Source organism: Protobothrops mucrosquamatus, unplaced genomic scaffold (assembly GCF_001527695.2).
Source record: "Protobothrops mucrosquamatus isolate PMUCROS unplaced genomic scaffold, P.Mucros_1.0 scaffold1454, whole genome shotgun sequence".
Lineage (NCBI taxonomy): Eukaryota > Metazoa > Chordata > Lepidosauria > Squamata > Viperidae > Protobothrops > Protobothrops mucrosquamatus.
This window is the reverse complement of record NW_015387632.1, coordinates 155,198-173,575: the sequence shown is the minus strand read 5'-3', so window position 1 is coordinate 173,575 and position 18,378 is coordinate 155,198. Positions and strand designations below refer to the sequence as shown.

The 18,378-nt window shown below is 37.1% G+C and overlaps 2 protein-coding genes across 4 annotated transcripts in view; both read left to right on the top strand.

Moving 5' to 3' along the window:
* CARS (cysteinyl-tRNA synthetase) overlaps positions 1-9,351 on the top strand; it is a 43,735-nt gene extending 34,384 nt beyond the window's left edge. For both annotated transcript variants that reach the window (XM_015822072.1, XM_015822070.1), the window contains 8 exons: positions 1,410-1,599; positions 2,232-2,300; positions 4,414-4,495; positions 5,970-6,050; positions 6,219-6,286; positions 7,111-7,170; positions 7,856-7,939; positions 8,244-9,351. In XM_015822072.1, the coding sequence (XP_015677558.1) occupies positions 1,410-1,599; positions 2,232-2,300; positions 4,414-4,495; positions 5,970-6,050; positions 6,219-6,286; positions 7,111-7,170; positions 7,856-7,939; positions 8,244-8,378 (769 nt within the window). In that variant the 3' untranslated portion in view covers positions 8,379-9,351. The remainder of the gene's footprint in view (positions 1-1,409; positions 1,600-2,231; positions 2,301-4,413; positions 4,496-5,969; positions 6,051-6,218; positions 6,287-7,110; positions 7,171-7,855; positions 7,940-8,243) is intronic.
* A 7,673-nt stretch (positions 9,352-17,024) lies between these two features.
* The window catches only part of NAP1L4 (nucleosome assembly protein 1 like 4), a 38,768-nt gene continuing 37,414 nt past the window's right edge, over positions 17,025-18,378 (top strand). Inside the window, exon 1 of one of the 2 annotated variants that reach the window (XM_015822068.2) lies at positions 17,025-17,156. The gene's annotated coding sequence lies outside the window, so the exon portion shown is untranslated. The remainder of the gene's footprint in view (positions 17,157-18,378) is intronic. The other variant, XM_015822067.1, reaches the window with a different exon arrangement.

The window sequence follows — 18,378 nt, the reverse complement described above, 5'->3', positions numbered from 1 at the left end:
TAAATTTTGGATATGAATGGGTTCTATAGTAAGAGAGGTGTGACTTATAAGTTGTATAGTATTTTCTTATGATATGGGAAATGTAAAAATATTGGGATGATTTCAATGAACGAAATGTTTTGGATATTTAAATGTAATCAATTTTGAGAAAATTATAACTGGCAAGAAATGTACTGAATACTGAGGGGAAATTAAGATTAAATAAGAATAGGTGAGAGTCAGATTTAAGAGAGATGATTTGACCTACTAGATGGAATACCATAAGATTAAACACCTGTTTGAATATGGTTTAAAAATAATTAAATTTTGGATATGAATGGGTTTTATAGTAAAAGATAGGATTTATAAATAGTATAGTATTTTTTTATGATATGGGAAATGTAAAAATATTGGGATGATTTAAGTGAATGAAATTTTTTGGATATTTAAATGTACTCAATTCTGAGAAAATTATAACTGACAAGAAATGTTTTGAATACTGAGAGGAAATTAAGCTTAAATAAAAATTCTGAAAACAGGACCTATAGTGATTTACATAAGATGATTTTTTGCAAATACAACTGTAACATAAGCTGATTAGAAAAGACGCTACATACTAATGTTATTGTTATTCGCATAAATACTAGAAAAATGCTTAAATTCAATTTTGTATGTATTAAAAGCACTAAGAACTATATTTGCTCAAGGTTGGTAAAAGGAGAACACTATTGAAAGAGAAATTAGTACGTTGATTATGAAATCATAGACATTATTATTGACTGTTGTTAAATATATGAACCCAGACAACACGTTGTTTACCAAGTACTAAAGATTGTTATTCTAAAAATTAATAAAATATATTTTTAAAAAAGATAATTTTCTTTCTGTAAATTATCTCCACCCATACATAATTCTACATGCCTCTATTTCATACCATTACTTTTTTTTCTACTCAAATATTTTTACATTTCCACATAGGGGAGTTGCTTAGCTTCTTGATAATATCATTTTCTCTTTTCTGCATTCTCCAGCTTTATATTGTTCCTTTTGAGATTCTGAAATTAAAATAGTCATTTAAAAAAGATGATTGCACAATACGTTTCAATAAGACATAACAGTATTGTCAGTTTTATTTATCTCCTTTTTTTCACAATTGCTTCAGACTAAGTTGATTTTATTGACCTATCCCTCATAGATCCAGGATCTCTTTCTTGATTAGATCCCACTGATGCACAGAGCAAATTACATTTTTTTATCATATTTGTGTAACATTCAGTATTTGCCAATTTAATACATATTCATCCAGTTGGGAGAAATTCTTTTAGACTAAGCTTTCAGTTCATTTTTCTCCAATTACTATCAAAATCTTTTCATTCAAATGATTTAAGCGCAATGTAAAGATTTTTTTCTTAATTTCTTTTTTTGCATAGTTTTTATGACAAGAAAGAAGCTGTACATGAAGCATTATGTGATAACATTGATACGCGTACAGTCTTGGAAGAGCTGCGATCATTGGTCAGTCAATGTAATTCATATATTGCTGCAAAGAAGTCTGCCCGACAGATGCCAAATAGAATGCTGCTAGAAAATATTAGCATTTATCTTACCCACATATTCAAGGTATGGGATTTTGAATAAAGCTTTCAAATTTGGCCATGTATTGTTTGTTAAGGATGCATGTTGGTGGTTAGTTTTTTTATGGTTTGGATTAGAACTTGGAGATTTGTTGTGGTTCAGAATACAACTGGCAATTACTTAAATAAGAATGTTGGGGTTTGAATGACTCTTTCTAGAAATTAATATATGCCTTAAGGTTCATTAGTACTGCTACTTACTTATTAACTTATTTTTTTCCCTTCCTTCCCAAATGTTTATGATGCTGTAACCAAAAACTGACTCAGAGCAGTCTATACTTTATTAATTCAGTAATAAGGTTAAATACATAAGTAATTAATGTATTAATCTTGACAATCATCAGGCAATACTATTTCAGGAGCAATTAAAATTTGCATCATGCCCAAAAGTGCTACAGAACAGCCTTCTTCCCCTAGCAGGGACGTCTTGGAGAATAGTTGATATCTATCTACAGGAATTTATATTATTGTTCCGCTGTATGTGTGGAATATGAAACCATGCATGGTAACTCAAATTGCATCCATGTTATTTTTGATTGAAATTTCTAACACTTAAAAATGACCTGCTAGTAAGTGTGAATCTATATGTTCAGGTTTGTATACATTTCCTTTGCATAGGTGTTTGGCACAATAGAAAGTGAGGAGGGAATTGGTTTCCCAGTTGGAAGAAACGGTCATGCATTAAATGTAAGTGGAAAGCATATTTTACTGATATTATAACTATTCATGGTTTTTAAAGATTGGATTAGACATTGAAGCAAGCTTTCAACAAACATAGCAGTGGTGGTGGTAGTAGGAATAGGAGTAATAGTGTATTTTTACCCTGCGTCTTGTTTTGTTTTATTCTGTTACACATGCACACACACACATACATATATAGAATAGGAAGTTCTTCCTGCCATTTAATGGGAAATGGGAACCAATGGGCACTGAATTTTTAAAAGGAAGGTATACGAAAGACATAATTGCTAGAACAAAATGTACACATACATATTATTCTTTGAAATAGCATGCTTTTATTATATAAACTTGGGTAATATAATAGAAAACAAATCAGATATAACAGTAGAGATGTGAAGATCACCATATTTTGTTCTAGGTTAAGATTGGCAAAAAATGTTTTCTAACTTGTTTAGGAAGATGATGTATTCTATTTAAAAGACTGAGCACTTTAGTTAAAGCCACAATGCTTTTACTAGTTACACTTCATTCAACATTTTAGGTAGCAACTAAGCAAGCTATGACCCATTGGGTCGTTGTGCCAGGGATGTTTCCTTACCAGATTCCTCAATGCCTTCAACAGTGGCAGAGTTTCTAACATACTGCCTTAATTGGAAAAGTTGCAATACTTTGAGAGATTTCTGCCTTGAAATAGTCCACGTTGAACTATATAGCACAGTCAAACATTAGGACAGGAAATATTTTATAACATTTTATGTTGTGTCCTAAAATGTTTTATAAAATTTGCTAAATTTCAATTCCATGGAAATCATGAATCCTGGATTTTAGGTGCATTCTGTAAGCCCATTTGTAGTATCTTGGTTCACAAATTGTTGCCCTATGATGCACCATTTCGCGCAGTTAAAGCTTATACTCAAACAAACCTGCGAGTTTTAACAGTATATAGGGAAATAATTTGATCACCGTATATGAATTAACCCTAAAAAAAGACAGATCGGTGCAGAAAATGGCACTAGATCTAGCAACAGAAAGGAATCTGATTGTACAAATTGAAATTCCTGGGTATGTGCTACAATAAGACCAGCGTAAACCAACATAGCCCTGATATAATCATCACAGAAAAAATTAGTGAATATCAAAATAGTATTTGTCAATTCATGGCAGTACGACTATCTTTTGTTCATCAGTGTAACCTCTGACTGATACTGATATTGTGAATAGTGGGGGTCATGAGAAAGCCGCTTTTGTTCATGTAAGAGCCTTATTCAAATAAACAATTTTATTCCAAGTACTTATATGAGAGACCTGCATTAGTTCAGCCTGAATATGGCAATGGTGCAAATGCTTTGTTTAGATACACTAAGGGAGCATTCTGACATCAGAAAGAGGTATCCAGCTTTCTGCATTTCCATCAATCACAGGATATCAGATGTTATCAACAGATAAGACCCATTGCTTGAAATGAGGAGGGGTGGGCACGGTAGATTTCTTCTTTTGGACCATGCTCTGTCCCATATATTTTGTCTTTTCCAAAACAAAGAATGTAAAAGTTATCCAGTTTTCTGTCTTGCCTGAGTGTCTTGCATTATATTGTCTATCTGCTCAACAGGTAGTCCTTGACCTACAACCATTCATTTAGTGACCATTGAACTTACAATGGCACTGAAAAAGATGACTTGTGACCGTTTTTCAAAATTATGACCATTGCAGCATTCCTATGGTCATGTGATCAAAATTCAGATGCTTGGCAACTGGCTCGTATTTACGACAGTTGCAGTGTCCCGGGATCTTGTGATCACCTTTTGCTCCCTTCTGACAAACAAAGTCAATGAGGAAACCAGATTCAGTTAACAATCTTGTTACTAACTTGACAGTGATTCACTTAACTGTGGCAAAAAAGTCATAACTGTCCTGCTTAGCCACAGAAATTTTCGTCTCAATTGTGGTCATTAAGTCGAGGACCACCTGTATAAAACTCAGGTATGATAAGAGCTCCTTTGCTTCATTCATTCACCTCATGTAGATAATGGTTTTAGAAATCCACCTAGTTTGGAAGAGAATGGGTAAAAGTAGTTTAGGAAGGAAATGATATTTAAAGTGCCTTTTTTTTATGCTGCAGCTTGAATCTACAGTAATGCCATATCTTCATGTTTTATCTGAGTTCAGAGAAGGGGTAAGGCAAATTGCCAGGGAAAAAAAAGGTGAGATTTTTCTGGTTATAAATAGACGTCTATACAAATTGTGTGCCACTGTTACAAAAGGGAATCCTTTGTTTCCACATACAACTAATGCTTCAGTCCCTTGTGCAAAATGTGCAAATAGACAGGAGCCCCTTTCAGTCACAAGCTGAGCACGTTTTGGAAGTGACACTCTGCATTTACATTCAGGCTTACTTATTTCGGTTTGCTATTAGAAATAACTCTCCATTTTTATGGCACTGTGGTGTGTTTACTGGTGACTGCATGAATTTTTATTATTTTAAAGCACACTTATAAAAGAAAGAAAGGAAGAAGTGTACCGTGTTTTCTCACTTCCTGGCTGTACTTGTTTGGGTTGCCCAGATTCTATTGCCTGCTGTACAAAGCATATTTTTATGGCTGAAACACAATATCAAGTCAAAGAATCTTAATTAACATGCCATTACATGCCATAACATGGCTCCTTTCTTCCCCTGCTTCTAGGCATTGTAGAGCTTAATCATTTACATGTGGAAATCTCATTTTGAGATCATTAGTGTTGTAACAAAGGACTCATTCAGGCGCTGCTGATCTCTTTTGTTTTTAGATCAGAAGAGTTTTAGCTAGGATATTAAAATGATATGTAAATAAAATATTTTTATTCATTGAACAAAAACAGCAGAGACTGGGAACTTTGAGAGTATAGTGGCTGTTCTTAGCAAAGACTTTATTTGATTTTTGAATCTTTAGTTGATAACTGAGGTGAAAAAAATGCCCCAAAATAAATTATAATATCAGGACATTGAGAAGCATTTAAAGAAAAACCAACTCTTGTTGCAAAATATCAGTGTGATATAATTTGGAGATAAGGAACTTAAATTCACCTATTAGCTCCTATACCCTTTGCTTCTATGGACAAAAGCAGATGCAATTATGTATTTCTTAAAAAGCATATAATGTTTCATTGTGGTTTATTTGGTGCAATTTTAAGCATATTTACTAGTTAAGAATTCCCTGGAAGTTGAAAGAATTTAAGTGGTAGGAAATCTATTTAAGATTGCAATTTTAGTCAATTTCACTGGAATAATGGAAGTTTATTTATGCAGGGGGCTAAGTTGTATAATTGTATGGATTTTCCCAAATTCAGTCTTCAATTCTGGCTGTCGAAATTCAGGGTTCAGTATTATTTTTGGCTCAGATATGAAAAAATTGCTGCCAATGAGAAAATACTCATTTCAAGCAAAATGCAGAGCTACAAAAACTAATATATATTATAATGAGGCATCTCCTGGAAAGTTTCAGTCATTCCAATTCTCAGATTGTGTAGTATACATTTGTTTCCTCAAATGCTTATTCCTTTAAAACAAAAACAGAAAAATTTAGCAAAATTATATCATGAAGAAAACCCACTGAAACATTAAGAAAATGTCTTCACCTTGTCCAGCTGACCAGAAAATTTTTTTTAACTTAAATTTCAACATTTTCATTGTTCTTGTAGTGTGTGAAGTTCTGAAGCTTTGCGATTCGCTTCGAGATGATATCCTTCCAGAGCATGGAGTTCGGTTTGAAGATCATGAAGGTAAAGAAATAGCTCTGTCTTGGCTTCTCTTTTCAGTTGCTAATATGAAACACTACAGTAGCAATCTAGCTTGATTCCAGACAATTTATATGGATGATGGACTGGATAAACCGTAGTAATGACATATGTAAAAGCATTTAAAAGTTGTTTTTTTTTATTTTCCTCTAGGACTTCCAACTGTGGTCAAGTTGGTAGACAGAGACACCTTGCTAAAAGAAAGAGAAGAAAAGGAAAAGGTTCTACATTTTATTCTTCAAATTATTTTTTTCTATACATTTAATTTAGAACAATCCATCACTTAGGCATGAGCTAGGAGCAGAAAAGTAGTCATGTGTCTCTGTACTTGTTTATGAGTACAAATTTTACTAGGGATTTGGGGGCTAATCCACACATGCTATTTGCTAGAGCAAGAAATGCTCCCTTAATCTATATATGACATCATGAGGGCATAGCCCTTATGATTTCGTCCCCATTTCATTCCTTGTGTGTTGCTACTCTGAGTTTATCTACTTGTAACTGATTGTCCTCTTCTTTTTCCTTCCACCATTCCCATTTTTCTCATGTTCATGCTTCTTCCAGTTCATGTTCCCCTGTAATTCAATCTTTGCCACTTCAAATTTACTTTTCCTTCATGACGAGACATCCCACATCTAGCTGTGACATAACACCATTGGTACTCCAAAAGATCCTCAATATTTCCTCTGCTGCATATTGTTATCTTACTTGAGGGGCCTACTATCCAACAGTATATTATCAGTCACTTTTTCTTGGAAAAAACACGGGACTCGTTTACCACTGCCTTCTCCCATGTGGTATGAAATGATGCTTTTGCTGTTGTCCTTAAAGTGATCAATCACCTCCAGCATCTTCCTAATATCATTGCTACCCTAGTATAGATGTTTTTTTTGCTCCAGCAGGTAGACTGTTCTTCATGAATATACACCCTGCTGTGATGATGCAGAATAATCAGACTTGAAGGATGGGGAATATATGCATACAGTGCAGTGATTTTAATATTGTTTTTAAAATAATAATCATTCTTTATTATGATTTCACCTAGATTGAAGAAGAGAAAAAGAAGAAAAAACAAGAAGCAGCTAAGAAAAAACAAGAACAAGAGGTAAATAACCTATATCATGAACTGAATGGTAGGCGGTGATATCACAGTCACTACAGACTTTGAAGATAATTTTGCCTTCACTGTCCAAGTCATTCTACACTGTAAAGACTTTTGTGCTTTTGCATAGCATGCTTATGATATTAACGTGAACATCTATTTCTATCTGAAGGGTTGATCAAAGTTTATTTTTAGCTGAAGGTTGGGTATGTTTATTACAATGTGAGCAACAAAAAATGTTGTGGCAATGGTGCAGGTGGTTCTCAACTTACCCCCACAATTAGGACCAGAACTTCCATCGCTAAGTGATGCAGATGTAAAGTGAGGCACATCTAATTTTATGACCTCTTTTGCTGGAGTCATTAAGAGAATCACCACAGTTGTTAAAACAAATCACATAGTTGTTAAGTAAACCTGGTTTCCCCACTGATTTTGCTTGTTGGAAGATTATGAGAAGGGTGCAAATGGCAATGATGTAGCCCCAGGACATTGCAAGTGTCATAAATATTGAACATGTGACCACAGGACACTGTAATGGTCGTAAATGTGAGGACTTGTCATAAGTTACTTTTTTCAATACCATTGTAACCTTGAATGATCATTAAATGAATTGTTATAATTCAAGGACTAACTGTAATTCTTACTATGTTATTTATTCCTGAATTGTGATATCTACTTTATGTTACAGGCAGCAAAACTTGCGAAAATGAAAATTCCACCTGGAGAGATGTTTAAATCTGAGCATGACAAATATTCCCAATTTGACGAAAATGTAAGAATACTGTGACTTTAAACACACACACATACACACGATTCAGGATTCAGGAATGAAGGAAAAAACTACCAGTATAAATAATCATGATTACTTCAAATGTTTAAAGTGCTTAACAAATGTAATCAGTTATAATCCTTATAATGCAGAACTTTGTAAGATAACAGCACTAATATTATTCAACATGTCTCATGGAAGAGACCAAAAGAGGCTGGTTCAAGGCCATTCCGATCATCATTTCATTCATATAAGTATTTGAAACTGAAATCTCTTCACTCATTGATATTGAATTAATATTTTTTAGGGGCTTCCAACCCATGATGTAGAAGGCAAAGAACTCAGCAAAGGACAGATGAAGAAATTAAAGAAAATGTATGAGGCACAAGAAAAACTGTACAAGGAATTTCTTCAACTGAATCAAAATGGAGTTGCAAACTGAAAATAAAATTTGGACAATATTTTTCCTAAAGAAATGCAAGAGTTGGGTAACATCAGTGGAAGTAATAAGTTATTTCTGCACGTGCCATACTCTGACATATATAATCTAGTTGCAGATATCAATAAAACTTTTGTTACAATAATAAAATCCATGTAATGTTTATGCAACAGGATCAAGAACTAAGAACCAACAAAAACCTAATTTAGTTTTAATCTGAAAATTCACTTATTTCTAAACTAATTTGTGAATTAGTACACACTCAGATGGAGAAAAAGTCTACAAAAAGATTTATCTTTAGGAAAACATGCACAAAATATGTGTGCTAGAAAAAGATAACTGCATTATATTAGAAAACACTGAAAAACATGTTATTGAAAGTACTTTTTAAAAAGTGCAGGACATTTCAGGTAGGTTTGTTTTGTAAAGGAAAACTGATAAATCTGTTATTAATTTAAATCAAAATGAGAAAAATGAGAAACTGAGTCAACGTATAAAACAATTTCATCTTTCACTAGAATGAAATAATTATTTTTCTAATGAATGACATGATCAGTTGAGCAGTATTTTTGTTTAGTGCAAAATCTAATTTCACATGTACTTTTTCAGAAATAGGTACCAGTTTATTTTCTATAACTCACTCCAAGACTAACAATTTGCACACTTTTTTGCAGACTAACAGATTAATGAAATAGGACATTAAGTAGAAACTAAGAGCGCCAAAGAAGAGCAAGTTGCAAGGAATTGAAACATTATTGCAAAAATTGTTCTTTAAATATAGACTCAGAAGCATAGATCCATTTTTTTTCTGTAAATATTGCATTTGTACATAATTTTCAGATTGTTGTTATAATCTATGACCAACCCAGAATACATTCCCACCCAACTCTACCAAATGTTAAGGTTGTTTTGTCCTATTGAAATTACTTAGTAACTCAATAAAATGTCATAGGCACTCTGATTTTTACAAACTAAAGTCAACATTTCAACAAAATCTACATTTATTCTTGAAAAGTTCCATCTGATTTGCTGCCCGCCCATTAGGACTCTTCTAGTACCATATTAAATTAGGGTAATTTAAATACCTTGCAATAATAATATATGTGCAGAAAATGGCATTTTTACCTTGTGCGCCAATTGCACTCTTTCTTGGATAGGTAGGCCTTGTTCACAGTCACTCATGCCTTAGTCACTTCCCATTTGGATTATTGGAACGTGCTTTATATGGGGCTGCCCTTGAAGACCTCTCGGAAGCTACAAATCATCCAGAACACAGCCAAGTCAGATAAGGTAGCCACACTTTAGGCTTCTTCCCTGAAATCTATTGGGTCCCTCTTGGAACCCTGGAAGCATTCCTTTTCCATAGCTGCCTATACCTTATGGAATGCTATCCCCCCAGTGAGTCACCAGGCTTCCACACAAGTCTTTCAGAAGGCCATCAAGACCTGGCTTTTTACCCAGGTGTTGAGTACAATGAAACTAGAGTTGGATATGAAGCATTCCGAGAGGATGGTTGACATACCAATTTTGTTTTGATTTTATGGTTTCAGATTTTATAGTTCTTGGTTTTGTTGTGTTTTAAAATGGGTGGCTATGCAAATCTTTTAACTAAGAAAAATAAATAATAACTCAGCTGATTGCTGTGTTTAACACACCATAACAAATCTATGAACTTAGTCTTTGTGGTATGTTATAAAAGGGCCTAATATTTCTTCAGAGGAGGATATACTGTTTCTGGGGAAAACCAACGTACAATATAATGAAAAGCAAAAGAACAAATTGTGGTCCTCAATGGAACCGCATCTACATGAAGAGAAGTGTGTACTGGGGTGCTCCAGGGCTCTGTTCTGGGCCCAGTGCTCTTCAACATCATCATCAATGATTTGGATGAGGGGATATATGGGGAACTCATCAAATTTGCAAACGACACCAAGCTGGCAGGAATAGCCAGAAGATAGGCATAAGATACAGAAGAATCTTGACAGACTTGAACATTGGGCGCTATAACAAAATGAAATTCAATGGTAAAAAACTAAGGTTCTACATTTAGGCAAGAAAAACCAAATCACAGATTCAGTATAGATGGTATCTTGCTCAATAGTAACTGTGAGAGGGATCTCGGAGTCCTAGTGGACAATCACTTAAATATGAGACAGCAGTGTGCTGCAACTGCCAAAAAAGCCAACATAGTGCTAGGCTGCATTAACAGAGGGATAGAATCAAGATCACGTGAAGTGTGAATACCACTTTACAATGCCTTGGTAAGGCCACATTTGAAGTACTGCATCCAGTTTTGGTCACCACAATGTAAAAAAGAGGTTGAGACTCTAGAAAGAGTACAGAGAAGAGCAACAAAGATGACTGGAGGCTAAAACATACAAGGAATGGTTGCTGGAATTGGTATGTCTAGTTTAATGAAAAGAAGGACTAGGGATTACATGATAGCAGTGTTCCAATATCTCAGGAGTTGCCACAAAGAGGAGGGAGTCAAGCTATTCTCCAAAGCACCTGAAGGCAAGACAAGAAGCAATGGATGGAAACTAATCAAAGAGAGAAGCAACCTAGAACTAAGGAGAAATTTCCTGACAGAACAATTAATCAGTGGAACAACCTGTGTCCAGAAGTTGTGAATGTTCCAACACTGGAAGTTTTTAAGAACAGACTGGACAGCCATTTGTCTGAAACGGTATAGACTAGAAGACCTCCAAGATCCCTTCCAGCTTATTACTATTATTATTATTATTATCATCATCATCATCATCATCATTATTATTTATTCATTAGACATGAACCTCAGTCAACTGAATATTCAAATTGACTGGCACTGATGGTTGACACGGGTTGCTGCCAGCATCCTAGGTATCAACCAGGTACCTCCTTAAAATGTAAGATGTTCCGAGTAGCACAGTTTTTTGTAGCATTGCTGGAGTTATTGCAGGAGGCTGCAGTTTGTTGAAATACTTTGCAAAGTTTTTGGACATGGTTCCCAGTGCCCCGATGACAATGGGTATTATTATTATTATTATTATTATTATTATTATTATTATTATTATTATTATTATTATTATTATTGTTGTTGTTGTTGTTATTATTAACCAAAGGGAACTAAATATCTCCAAATGTATAAACTTCACCTCTAATCAAAGACCTGGAAATGGAGCATATTGCACAGACATGTCTTGCAGCAGATTATTTTAGACATCTCTCCTCCTTCAGCAATTTTAAAATCTGTTCTCAGGAACCAATAAGCTTCCCAAATAGATTTCACAATAGATCCACAATAGATCTATTGTGTCATTACATATTGCAAAATTTTGATACAGAATCTAATTATGAAATGTAAAATGCTTAAACTTGATTTGAATATAATGAAAAAGTCACCCAAACTAGCTTACAATAACCTACAATTTCTGTACATATGAAAATAGTTGCATGTATTAAAAGAACAGTAGTTCAGTAGGCACATGTGTTCAGCTTTGCTCAGTAGGTTCAGCTCTACTGCTTGTTCCTAAATAACTAACAACCCAGTGCTTTCTGCTGACATTTATGTTCTGCACTGCAAGCCTCTGAATATGCCAACCTCAGTTCACCTTTCCCCTCTAGGGACTCATAAATGCCAACTCCTTTATTTAATGGGGTGATGTTTATTGTTTGTCTGAGATGGTATGAAAACCTACATTGTCAACTTCAGAGATGATCAGTCAAAACAATGTGTATATTAATAACTATGGCTGTTTTTAAAAACAATGTAGATATTTTTATTTATTTTCCTTAACACAGATATTCCACAAAGCTGAGTCTCTTGGCAGCTTCTAACATATTGCAATGTGAATGAAGTATCACATTATTTTTTGGCGGCAAAGGCTAACACCTTTGCCGCCAAAAAATAATATGATACTTCATTCATATTATATCATCTCTAATCCTTAGCCTTTGCCCTTCAAAACATACTAGAAAGAAAAAACCTAAATATAAATGAAAATTCATTAATACTCTCATCAGCAAAAAAACAAAACAATACTCAATATTATTTCATTTGAGTTGCAGTAAACTTGCTGTTGGCATGAATGAATAGGATAAGCTATACAATTCTGAAATTCTTGTCTTTTGGGTGGAGAGAAATAACTCTATATTGATTCAGAAATAAGTTGAGTGTTAAACCTGCAATGAACCTGACTGAAACCATCTTGTTCATTTTCGGTTGCCACGAGATTGGGGGGAAGATGTATGGGAAGTTCTATGCTAGCCTAAACAATTCTTTGTCCTGTGGGAACCAAGGTCATTTCTGTTTCCTCAGCTAGGGAGTTGAGTCTAATGTCAGAAAGCCCGCCAAACTATTCTATTGGGAAATGTAGTTGATTGCATAGATTTGGGGTGGGAATTTTAACTTTGTAATATTGTTGCTTTTGGAGGGAACTTTAGTCTTGGTTTCACTTTTGATCATGTCGATACTTTGTATCCAATAAACATGTTCTTAGAGTAAAACTCAAGCCTTGGAGTTCTGCTTTATTTGGTCTCATCTATCAGAACCATGACATTGAGATTTAAAGCTTAATATGTTGTCTTATTTTTAAAATACCATTGATCTTGAGACCACTGATGCAGTAAGTTTAAAAAATGCAGCCAGGTAGAATATACCAAGCCACTGTCATTCCAGACCATGATCAGATCTGTTTTGAAGTGACAATAGCTTGGTTTTCAGTGATAACTCTGACATACACTACATTCAAGTGGACCATTTTTCACATTGTGCCTTCTTTTCATGGCTGGGCTTACACAATATTTTGAACCTAAAAACGTCCGGCATCATCAGGGCCATGATACAGCAATATGGGAGGAGTCTTATATAGCATTGGAGTCTGCAGTCTGCATCCGGTACCGTGATCGTGTCATTGGGCCCAGGTGACACGATCACGGTACCGGATGCAGACTGCAGACTCCAATGCTATATAAGACTCCTCTGGACTTTTTAATGTCAAAATGCCCATAGGATATTGTCTGGCTGAATTCTCCCCACATACAGTAATCTATAATATCAGGAGAAACCTTCAGCCATGCTGTCTCTGTCTAAGCATATTACTGATTCATGTTTCTATATGAATTGGCCTTGCCAAACAACATTGTAGTCTGCTTTAAATTGACCAGTACTTTCTGTTCAATGAAAATAGTACTATTTATTGTGTCCAATTTAGGCTTGATGGTTTATATATGTCTACATAAAATTAATCAATTGGCCATCAGAGTACTATGTTCATAAGCATGCCTTTAGTATCAGGCAATGTAAAGTGTTGCTGTTAAAATTTTGAAACATGATGTTCTGAAAAATAATTGATGCAGAATCTAAGAAACTCTTTAATGGAAAGTCTGGAGCAAAAAAAGGAGAAAGTACTCCATTTGATTCAGTATTTGATTTATCTACTTGGCTGAATCAGGAGGAAATAATCTTTGCTGAGATCCCTATAAACCAGATATAGCCTTGGGATATAGTAGCATATAAATCTGTGTCATAAATAACTAAATCTCATTCTTGAATAAATACATCTATGATTCAAATCACTGATGTTTTGACAACTTAGTCATTGATATTAGGCTTTCCCATGACAATGAAGGACATCAGTATCTTTCTTATAGAAATTATCTTTATAAATGGAATTGCCTGTATCTATTAAAATTGGAAGATCTCCTGGGTATATTGTCTACTTTGAAATGCAGTTAGATGCCACATCTAAGGAAACCATTTTAAATTATTAGTATTTGTCTAATTTAATTTAGTTTATGGGACTGAATTAATGTTTTTCATTTTTTTAAAATACGGTGTTTTTGTGAAATTGTTTCTGCTTTGGGAACTTATTTTAAGGGGAAAGGGGCCTACAGTTCAATAAATTAATACATAAATCTTTCTACAGGTGTAAACAACTTCCATGTATTAGTTAACTTAACCAGTTCCCCATGTTTTGATAGCATAGGCAAGTAATCTACCATTAGTGTCAAACTTGTTTGCGGAATCTAAATCCTCTGTGCAGCAGCCCTATAAATGGTGAAGGAAAGGAGGCAGATCCTTTATAGAGAATGGAGCTAGTTGAGAATTAACATGTGAAGACAGGAAGGTATTATTAAAATGAAAGGGGAAAAGCTCTGAATAGTGAACTAAATTTATCCACTATTCAATAACACTATGGAAGTGTGCATTTTCTGTGCATTTGGGATCACTTTGGAATTTTGTTTTGAATACAAAGTTGGATTTTCCTCCAATATGTCTTTCTCATGTCTCTTTAGGATAGACTTCCTAAACCTTCCACTTGCAACATATATAGACATGAGTATAACCTTTATTCTCCAGTCAGCACCTGCTTTGTGACATCAGCAGCTATAGTAATGTTCATTTCTGACTATGTCACAGAGCTGCTTGCATTATGAAGAAGTAAGCCAACCCATCTCAAGCAGTTAGGAAAGGATACATGATTGCCCTGTTTCATGAATACAAAGCAAGAATGCATGTGGACCATACAGGTGAGCAAAAACAATATGGAGAATATTTTACTTTTAAAAATATAAATATGTTCTTCCTAAACTCTGGTTTGTAGGCTGGTAAAACAGGGATTGAGCAAATTAAACACTAGGGATACTTTTGCATTGTTGAGGGCGTTTTGTTTTTTACTTCAGGCAAATTATATGTTTATAGAGAGGAATCCATGGAGGCATAATAGAGATTGGTTTTCTCCTATTTTTCCACAGCATGCACAAAAAATCCGGCACAGACTGCTATGTAAACTGGGGAGTTCTAGTCATCATGTTTAGCCTTCTTTGTCCAACTTTCTATTCTATAGCAGAGAAGAGCAAGACCTTTCTTTCTTTCTGAGGAAAACATAAGATACCTCAGGAGTGGTATGCCGCTGCCTCCCTCCTAGGGCTGAGAATGAATGACTAGCCCAAGGTCACCCAGCTGCTGACTTTGTGCCTATGGCAGGACTAAAACTCATGGCCTCGGGTTTCTAGCCTGATTACCTTACTACAGTGGTTCTCAACCTGTGGGTCGGGACCCCATTTGGGGTCGATCGACCATTTCACGGGGGTCGCCAAGCAAGGCTGTCCGCCATTTTTTTTTGTCCGCCATTTTTTTTCCTTTTCCGGCGGGTGCCTTACCTCCCATGGGCTGGGCCAGCTGGTGGTCAGCCTGCTCCGTCTCTGCCGCTTGCCAGCTACGCCTCGGCTGGCGCAGGGAGCGGAACCACACATGCGTGGCGCTCCCGGGCAGGGAAAGTCCTCGACTTACGACCGGTTGGGTAGTCCTCGACTTACGACCGGTTTAGTCCTTGACTTACGACCGGTTTAGTCCTCGACTTACGACCGGTTTAGTCCTCGACTTACGACCGGTTGGGGTCGCGGCATTAAAAAGGTTGAGAACCACTGCCTTACTACATCAAACTGACTCTCCCAAGAATGATTACCTCAGAGTTAATGCATGCAGGATTGTGGCTTAGCCATTATTATATGGGAAAGAATGCCATTCTTTTTATAACCAAAACTAGAGCAACGATACCATGTCTGAAAATCTATTGCCTAAAAAGTGACAGCTTCAGCTTCATTTATGGTAAAATTGCTTCCCACATATCTCCCTTCTTCAGGGGAAAAAAAAGAGAATACAGCAATCCCTTTTTGTCATCTGTTTATTATGCCAACGCTGGCCGCTCAGCTCTGTTAACAGAATTACTTTTCCGTGCTGGAACTGACACGGCATATTTTATCATCTGTGATGTTTCTATAAAATAGCCTTTCCTAGCTTGGTACCGTCCTTATAATCACCACCGTCTTCAGGCAAGCCGTCTAAATCTGGAGAGCGCCAGACTGGTGACTTTGCTATTATTTCGTTTGGGGGCGTTCTGAAGGGAAAGGCGGGACCTTTTGCCACGGCAGCTAAATCCTAGCACAGTGTTTCTCAACCTTGACAATTTTAAGGCATGTGGACTTCAACTCCCAGAATTCCACAGCCTGCATTAAGGCATGTGGACTTCAACTCCCAGAATTCCACAGCCAGCATTGCTGGCTGTGGAATTCTGGGAGTTGAAGTCCACATGCCTTAAAATTGTCAAGGTTGAGAAACACTGTCCTAGCATATAATCAGGTTTCTTCTCCCCCCAAAACGCGTTTCCACCGTGGTCCTTTGGAAGAGACGGGGAGCAGTTGTCTCTCCCGCATCTATCCATTTTAACGCTCCTGTAGCGGTTAAGACGCCGCTAGGATGTTTCTGGCTAACTTTCAGATGCAAGATGCTCATCACAAATAAAAGCCCCAAAACAAAAACAAAAACAAACAAAAAAAATATCGGCTGAGCTTCAGAGCGGCACCACCTCGTTCTCCCAAAAGACCGGCTCGCCAGCTGGGTGCTTTTAAAAGGCGCTTGTACCTTTAACTAGCGACCGCGCAGCCTGCGCGCGCTTCCCTCTCCCCCACCTGGCGCGACCGCTCTCTCGCGCTTCTGCGCGAGCCCAGGCACCGCTAGCGCTCCGCTTCTTCCTCATTCGCCTCCCTCCCACTTTCCCGACGTAGCAATTGGCTAACCCGCTGTCTTGCCGGAAAGTCAACATGTCCCGCGTGCGGAGCGGCGACCGCTGCTAACCTTGCCGCCAATCGAGGTGGCTTTTACTGCGCAGGGAGGGGTGCCTCGTCGTTGGCCAATGGGAGGCGGTCTTGTTCGGGGCGGCGCAGCCCTGAGAGAGTCTGTGAGAGGAGCCGCCTGGCTGCTGCTGTTTCGGGCGTGAGGAGACGCGGAGGCCGGACCAGGTGAGAGAGAGACAGAGAGAGAGGGAGACTGCAACTGCAGGAAGAAGAGTTTGGGGCGGGACCGTGGTGGCGGCGGCCTTTTTCTTTTTTTCTTTTGCTTTCGCGGCAGGTAGTCAGGCTGGCCGGCTGGAGGAGGAGGAGGAGGAGGAAGACGATAACGACGACGACGACCGGTGGGGTGGGGAGGCCGGTCGCTCATTTCCCCCCCCCTCCCCGCCACCCCCGTGCGGTGTGCCCAGGCCCGGCTAGTGGGAGAAGTAAGTGGTGGAGCGGGTGAGGCAGTCCACTCCTAGTCCGGGCACCATTTTAAGGAGCGGCCGTGAGGGTCCATTCCGGACCGGAGAAGGCGAGAAGTCTTTGACTCTCGCCCAGGTTGCCACATGCGGGTGGGAGGAGAGAGGCTTGGTTTCCACTTCGCGGGGCGGTCCCTTTCCTTTGGTCTTCTTCGCTTCCTGCTCTACCGTTTCTCATCTCGGCCATGTGTTTGGGGCTTTCTTGCTCCGCTGGGTAGGCCACCTGGTTTAAATATTGTGCTCGAAGACTTATGCGGAGAAATAACAAGCGCGGGAATTTCCTTTACATGAATAATGCCGTCTACGTGTGACGAACGTTTTTTCCCCCCTTGAACGTAGGCCCTTTAACGTTTAACCCGAGAAGATTTTCCTCCTGTTTTTTTTTTTTCTTTTTCTTTTTCCTTCCTCTGTCTTGAAAACATATCCTCGCGTTGTTTCCTGTGGATTGGTAGCTCTGAGCTCCCTAACGGAAGCCATAATTTTCTACCGTAATTTATAGCATGACGATGTGAGTCTCTCCGGTAAAAGCTGCTGCCCATTTTGTAAGCTCGGCTAATTTGCTCCCGCTCGCCTCAAGTTTTGAAAGAAACCAGTGAAGAAAAAAAAAAATGTAAGAAGTTCCCTCAAGATAATAAACTGGCATAAAAGTAATTAGCTGAAACTAATTTTGGTCTGTGGGAAAAAAAAATCTTAAAATTGAATGGGTAATGTAAAAATCATATTCAATGTATTGAATGGCCTACAGGCTGAAATTCTCTAGTGCAGAAATAGCTAATTTATAACTTTTATAAAACGTGGCTTTTGGAAACAATTTCAGCATTGATACTACTTTATTTTATTAGACATGTTGAGTTACATTCCTAGAAACACCAACTTCCTGTTAATACTTATGTCTGTTTTGTGATATGCTTGCAGTGCTGCACAGGTAG